We start from the raw sequence: 7,617 nt of genomic DNA, 5'->3' as shown, positions 1-7,617 counted from the left end.
TTCCCTACAACATCTAAAATCAATGGTTTACAAGTTACCTGATCTTTTTTGGAGGTAGGTCGCAGCTTCTCATCTGGTAACTTTTCCTGCTTAGCTTCCACTTTAACCTCTTTTTCTTCCCCCTTCATTTTTGGGGTTGTAATAGTATTTTTTAATATCAAAACATTACATCTGTTTGTGCTTTTGTGCCTTCACACTGTGTTCATGTACCAGTCCTGTGTGCAGCCACATCTCCACCATATGCTGCTGTGCCCACATCTCTGTGTGCAGCTGTGCTCCCTCCACCCTGTCCAAATGCTCCCATTCCCCCACCCGGACCTTTCTCCCTTGCGTGGCATCATGCTCCTTTGTCCCAGCAGAGACCTCCATGTGATTGCCTCTAACACACGCATTCCTTACACAGTTTACCAGGTGCTCATAATATTTTTGTGCCAAGATGTGTCTCCCTCCACCTCATGTGTTACTGCATTAGGCCAGCTTAGAGCAGCTGAGAAAAATGGCAGCAAAAAACACATGCAGAAGTCTGAACATGCAAGGTTTTCTTGGAACGATGGAGTGAGGTCAGGCATGTTGTGCACTGCATAATGTCAGGAGCTTTATTTTAAAAGAGAGAGAGCAAGAGAGAGAGCATGTGTATTAGTTATTTCAATGCAGGAATAGATCTGTGAGGAAATTCCAGTTCAAACTTTTTTTTTTTCTTGCATTACATTTCTCACAAACCACAGGTGTCTTATTTTGGTGCAAAATGTTTACTGTACCTGTTTTCTTAGGAAAGCTGTTTGAGGTTTTTCCTCTTGTACTTTCTTCTCTTTTACCTGTTTATCTTCTATTTTCTTTTCTTCCATCTTTTGTTTTTCCTTTATTTTCTCTGCTTCTAGCTTAGCCTTTTCTTCAGCTGCCCTTTTTTCCTCTTCCGCCTTAGCCCTTGCTCTTTCCTCAGCTGCCCTCTTTTCCTCTTCCGCCTTAGCCCTTGCTCTTTCCTCAGCTGCCCTCCTTTCCTCTTCCGCCTTAGCCCTCTCTCTTTCCTCAGCTGCCCTCTTCTCCTCCTCTGCTTTCTGTTTTTCCTCAGCTGCCTTCTTTTCTTCCTCTGCTTTTAGCCTCTCCCTTTCTTCTGCCTCAAGTTTTTCCCTTTCTTCCTTAGCTTTTTCCTCATCCCTAAGCTTCTCTTTATCTACAGCATCAGTCACACTCTGCTCCCCCTCCAGCACAGCATTTGTATCATTCTCTGCTTTGTGTTCCTCTGCATTTACAGCTAGATTTTTTGTTTCTACTACTTCTTCTTTATCTGTGGATTTTTCTGCTGTCACATCTACCTGATTTTCCTCTATTGGGGCCTCCTTCGGTTTCTCCTCCTGTACCTCCTCATCTTTTGCATCTTTTTTTTCCTCTTCTTCCCCATCTTGCCTCCAGTTGTTCCTTTGGTATGACTTGGTAACCGTTTCAGTTTCCTCAATCTCATAGCGTCCTCGGCGTGTTTCAGCCTTTTCCTCTTTCCCCGTGGTCTCATTTTCTTCCACATTGTTTACTTCTCTTCTGCTGGGCAGGGACAAGCTCCCATCTGTGATTGTGGGGTCAAATTCCTTTTGACGTTCCAGGGCTTCCTGTAGACGTTTTTGGCGTCTCTCCTCCCGTCTTGCCAGTCTCTCCAACAATGCAGCCTCATCATCTGTTCCCCCTGTGGTTGCAGTACGCTTGGTTTCCTCTTCTGCCACACTGCACAGAAGCGACAATTTTGTGTTAAAAAAAAAAAAAAATCTAACAACATACATGCTTAGGTGTCTCTAGGAAAAAAGCTTGCTGTAATATCATTCCATGATTTGAAAACTGAACAGGTTGCACATTTCAAAATTTAGCAAATGGTTCCTGGGATTAATTTTGGCATTTTTACATGTAAAGGAATATTGTGTTTCACGATGTCAGAGACAGGAAAGGTTTCCTTCTAGGCAAGCTCCAACAGCCACTGAAGTCCCTGGGAACCTTACTGACCTCGGTAGGTGCTGGAACAGTCCGTGACACATGGAGCAGCTGAAAGATGAAAAACACTGACAAATTCATCCTCTCTCTCTGCACCCTGTATCGGAACACTTGGAAGACCTTAGCTTGCTTTAAGATCCCTTCAGTGTGACCTGAGGTATATATGTCTTATGCATAGGTTTCCCACCGGTTCCATTTTTGAAGATGCTACACAAGTAAGATACTTTCAGACTTCAGTGAATTTCTCTAGCAACAAGAATCTACTCCTGTTCAGCAACAACATCCATGGATACTGTCCACAATGGGGAAGCCTGCCAATTAAGGGTGCAGTGAGGTTGTGATTGTCTGTACAGGGACAATAATCTGTTAGAAAATGGAGTGTGCAGGGCACCTAATTTGACATTCAACATCTGTACGTATGAAGTCTGGATCTCGCTCTCAGTCCCTGGAGATTTTTTGTCTCCTTCCAAATTTAGCTGTTTAATTCTCCTGTGTGGAGGAATCGCCTCTCTTTGTAGCTTCCCACCCGCCCCACCCCCAATCCTTTATTGTGGAAAAAGATTATAATCTACAGTCAGAAATGTTGCTTTTTTCATATCTATATCCATCCTCCTTGTCTTTAATAGAATGCTACTTGTGCTCAGTATCCATTAACTTGATATTATAATGTTTATTTCTGGTCTCTTCTATCAATTGTGTTATGGCTACTGGAACACTGAATATATTATTTGTGACTATGTGAAACTGAATAAATGATGGACAGACTGGAAGGCCAGCTCTGCCCACTCAGTTCGTGACAAGTGGCACCTCACTCCACAAGCTTTCCTGCTGTTTATAGCTGTATGGCCCTGACAATGCCAGATGAGGCTGAGGTCTAGCGCTCACACCCAACATCTTGCAGGCCTGTTTCAGCTGCAGCTTGAGGCCTGGGTGCCTGCCAAGCCCCCATGCCTTGGCCCCTATAAGCAGGACAAAAGTTGTGGAGGTCTGTGAGACCAGACACAGTCGTGCCTGAGGAATCTGACAGCAGGATGCTTCAGAGGCATCTCTCTCCATAAGCCCCAGCTGAATTACCATGTAGACAGCCCTGAATGGGGAATGGGTCGTAAGCATGGCCTACCTTCAGTGATGCTCCACCCCACTGCGTACACACAGCTGGTGGCACTCCTCACAGCATCCGGTCTTCTTCAGAGCAAGGATTGACAAACCCCATGCTTAAAACATAAGTAGTGAAACAGATGTCTCCAGGATACCCCTATACTCTGAACCTAAATTACTTTGGACAGATAGTCTCTCTGGGATACTTCTCTCCCGGTGATACTTCTATACGCTGAACCTAAATTACTTTGGACTTGTCAGTAAACAAGATCAGAAGGTTACCTGTTTTGGGCATTAACTTCTGATTTCTCCGTTACTTCTCCTGATAGATCTCCTTCTTCCTTTTGCCGCAGCCTCTCCTGTCGAGCCCGTCGGCGACGTTCTCTGGCAGCTTCTTCCTCGTCGTCATCATTTCTCTGGTAGGACAGCCTGTAACAGAGAGGATTAGAGATAGAGAAACAAAGGGGCTATAGCACACAGGACACTGCCACTGAAAAATTACAAAAAGCAGTTGACCAGAGCACAGCAAGCATGACTGCAGTGCCTGTTCCATATGGTGTCTCTGAAATAAGCTGTTGAGATATGTAATTTCAAAGCTTGGTTTTGTTTTCTTTTTCAGAAATGAACTTAACAAAAGAGTCATAACAAAGGCAGCAGCCACACCACACTGTCAGTTGGCTCCTAGAAAGTACCAAGACCATATAAGCCCAGCTCTGTCTGTGAAGAGTCATAACAAAGGCAGCAGCCACACCACACTGTCAGTTGGCTCCTAGAAAGTACCAAGACCGTATGTATAAGTCCAGCTCTGTGGCTGAGCAAACATCCTGCTAGACTGCACCACAATCCTACCAGAATGCACACAACAGAGTTTGAGCAGACTATCACTCAAGCCCACATAACTGGAATTGGATTTAGCCAAGCAGCCTCCTCTAAATATCACACACTTAAACTGGTGATGGTAGTCCAAAACAGAAAGGCTAGAAAGCAAGGAGGCACAAATATGACAACAGCTCTCAGTGCCAAACATGTGACACCTACAAAATTTTTTAAGCCCGGAGCTCTGCCAGGCCAAATCATACAAGATAACTGCTATGATGAAAGCCTACAGCAGAGAAGCCATTGGGTTCATCTGATCCAACAGATGATTGCATTTAGTTTCATCCTACTTGAAAAAAGAAGCAAGACATTACAATCCTAATAATCCGGCAGCCCATTGAAATCTTTGCTGAGGTGCATTATTTCTAGGTGAGATAAAGGGAAAGGCCTACATTCCTCTCATCTTTTTGTGCAGGGAAAGCAAAATAGGAAGCTGACATGTGCCAGACCCAGTCAGGGCATTAATTCACTTTGCTTCCAGCAATGGTCTGATATATGATGGTTAAGAAGTCATCCTTCCTTATGTAGTCACCCATTTAAGTCAGCTGTACAGTAATGCACACAGAGAAAAAAAGAGCTCTACACCAGGTATAAACAACCACAGTTAAGCTTATGTTTCAAGAAATATTTTAACATTAAAAGCAACTAAAGCTTTGGGTCCCAGCCTCTGCCATTGCCTTGCTCTGGTACTGTTTCCTCCTCTGCTGAAAGAAGGGTGGAACTTAGTTCAGGAGAGATTATATTTTTCCAATTTTCCTTTAAAAATTAAAAATGGAAGTTAAAAACCTAACATGGCTGAGCCACTTGCCAGACCTGGAAGAGCATTTTCATCCCATGTAACTTTTTTTGGCCTTAGTTCATGAAGGATTTGATTTGCTACTTTCATGCTCTGCTTCAAGAAGTTGCAAACTTTTCTTTCTAGAAACAGCTCCTCTCAAAGAGAGTGAGAATCACGAGCAGCATGGCCATGAAGGATCACAGTAGAGGATGAAAGGAAGGAGATGAATTAGAAGAACTAGAGGCGACACTAGGAAAGCAAGGAAAAACACTTCCTGTAATTTTTAAGCAATTTAAAGGGGGTTCAACATTTCATTTAGGTCTAGAACAGAAAACATCTGAATACAATAATAAACCAATGGGGCCTTTAATTTACAGAAGAGACTCTCTCTGGAATAAAACTGCATTAGCAAACTGACCACAGAAAGCTTACTCGTTAGTAAGATGCTCTGGCTGCAAGAAGCCTATGATCTTTTTCACTCTGAACTCCAGATATAAGGGCTCAGGAGAGGGCACACAGCTCTTAAGCCTGTGGCAGCTGGATAATGGCCATGACTGAATCCATTCCCAGCCCCTATGGCTCAGGATTTGTATTTGCAGTGAGACCACAGGAGGATGAAGTAGTTTATCTTGCTCTCTGTACCCACACAGAACACTCCTACACAGCAAGGAGAACAACTGCTTTTAAAAGCCTCTTTAAAATGCCTTTGTAAAACCACCAGTTGCTCAGAAAGCTAAAAAAGTAAAGAAAAACATAACCTAAGCAAAAAACTCCCTCCAAACGGTACCCATTAAATAAGTCAAATGAAGACAGATATGTATTTCCTGTAATTGGACACTTATCACGCAGATCATCTGTTAAGAAAGCTGACAATCTCTCTCAGTATCCTTTTAAGTATATCCACTGCCTTACTGCATATCCCAGCGGTTTCCTACGGTGAGAGCAAGTATGCCAGTTATGAGCTCCACCCATGAGGATCACCTTAATATTCAATTCTATTCACCAGCATGGACACATGAAACATCCCCAATCATCTGGAAACAGTCATATCAACAACTCATGGTATTTTACAGATCTGTATAATATTTTCTTTACAATTCCGTTAAAATTACTTCCAAGATTGTACTTCTACAGGCTGTTTTTCTTGCCTGAGAAATACAAGCTTTGCTGATGCGGACCTCAGTAGCCACGCCAGACTGACAGTAGAGTAGGCTGAAAATGCAGGTTGTGGTTGGCTAAGTCAACTAATGGGCTAACGAGCATGCTGTACACAAATTGACAGCAGGATCATTTATGAAACAATTCAACATAGTCGCTCTAACTGCCATCAACTTTGCATGAGAAATTGAGTCATAGGGAAGATGCTGCGAGTTAGACAAATACCATTTCTGCCCACAAAATAGTATTATTCTGACTACAGTGTTCCACTCAATCCTCTCAGTCCTCGTGCACTGACTTCATTCACCCCAACTCAGCTGGCGCATCACTCTCGCATCCTTAGGTATCGCAGCAGCCTCCTCCTCCTCTGTCGCCGAGGGTGTCAAACTAGTTTCACACAGAAATTAAACCACAGGCAGACACATGAATTCATGCACCCTCCACTGTACACCAGTTTGTTTTAGATCACAAGAAGACTGCCCCTTCCTTCTCTCTCTCTTAGAGCTCTCCCTAGCTACCTGTCAAAAGCAAAATTAATCTAGGAGCTATTCAGGGCCTGTCTTCTGTGTGCCTACATGTTTTGACATTCTTTAGACCAAGAGTAAACAAATAATGAAGTATGAATCCAAAACTTCAGCTCTGTATATCAGACAATCTGATGATCCATGCTGATCTGCGTTGTTTCTCCACCCTTGGAGAACAGCCTTGCTTCTCAGCGTACATAAACACCCCACAAACTGAATTAAACTAACCTTACACCCATTTGTCACCTTCCACATAACCGTTCTAAGCCTTTGCAGGCCAGTCGCCTTCCACAGTTAGTTGTCCCAGTTATCTCAGGCAATGAGGGCACAGCACAGCATGCTCTTAGAGATATGCCAAGCCTTCTGATATGTGATACCTCTTATTAAATATTCAGATTTAAAGAAGACGACTTGGAAACGGATCTACACCTTATTACCAAAGATAACACACTCTTGGTCTAAACAACAATTGATTGGGGGGGGGAGTGAAAAAATCACAGTGTTGGCTGCTTCTCCTGTTACCTTCTCTGTGTTCCTGATATGAGAAAAAGCAGTGCAATCTCTGTGACCTAGTGATAAAAAGCATAAATAGCCGGTGAAGCATTAGCGCCCCGTCTGTCATACTTCCCACGCAGCAGAACCTACGTACGGGAAACTCAGCAGCGCATCTATACGAGACATTTCCCACCGCACTAGGTAGGGTTAAAAAGTAACAGCAAATATTACGGCCTGTTGAGCGGCTGGGTCAATTTTGTATCTCCAGGACTGAAGTCCCAAACCTGTTGAAGTCAACAATAAATCTGATTATTCCAGTAACTCTAAAACATTACCTTCAAACTCAAAGTGGGGACCCTACGGTCTAGAGAGGAAAATGTTCACAGGACTGGGAATATAGGTGATGGGGCCATCTGCCTCAGAACTTCTTCAGAGACATTTAGAACCCTCCGAGTTTTATTTCAAGCGTTGAGTTTAGATAAAGCTATAGCCTAGTAAGAAACTTAGTAATGATTATGGGGCTGAAACCATTTCATACAATCCAGCTTCAACTGGTTTGCACTTGAAACCACAAATCAGTCCAAACCTTATGCTAGGCACTTTGGTTTTAGAGTCTCTTGCCCAGTACTACTACGTTATCATTATTGTCTGAAATATGACAGCACTGAAGTTTCCTGATCAAGCTCAGGGACTTGCTACAGTAGGCATTTTATA

At 43.2% G+C, this 7,617-nt stretch overlaps 1 protein-coding gene across 1 annotated transcript in view; it reads right to left on the bottom strand.

The window, feature by feature from the left end:
* The window catches only part of CALD1 (caldesmon 1), a 121,119-nt gene that overhangs the window by 31,419 nt on the left and 82,083 nt on the right, over window positions 1-7,617 (bottom strand). Inside the window, exons 3-5 of the mRNA XM_010150082.1 lie at window positions 3,355-3,501; window positions 759-1,713; window positions 39-122 (exon numbers count right to left, since the gene is read on the bottom strand). Coding sequence (XP_010148384.1) covers window positions 39-122; window positions 759-1,713; window positions 3,355-3,501 — 1,186 coding nt within the window. The remainder of the gene's footprint in view (window positions 1-38; window positions 123-758; window positions 1,714-3,354; window positions 3,502-7,617) is intronic.

The sequence above is a fragment of the Eurypyga helias genome, unplaced genomic scaffold (genome assembly GCF_000690775.1).
Source record: "Eurypyga helias isolate BGI_N326 unplaced genomic scaffold, ASM69077v1 scaffold4984, whole genome shotgun sequence".
Taxonomy (NCBI): Eukaryota; Metazoa; Chordata; class Aves; order Eurypygiformes; family Eurypygidae; genus Eurypyga; species Eurypyga helias.
The sequence above is the reverse complement of the archived record's forward strand: the minus strand, read 5'-3'. Positions and strand labels throughout refer to the sequence as shown.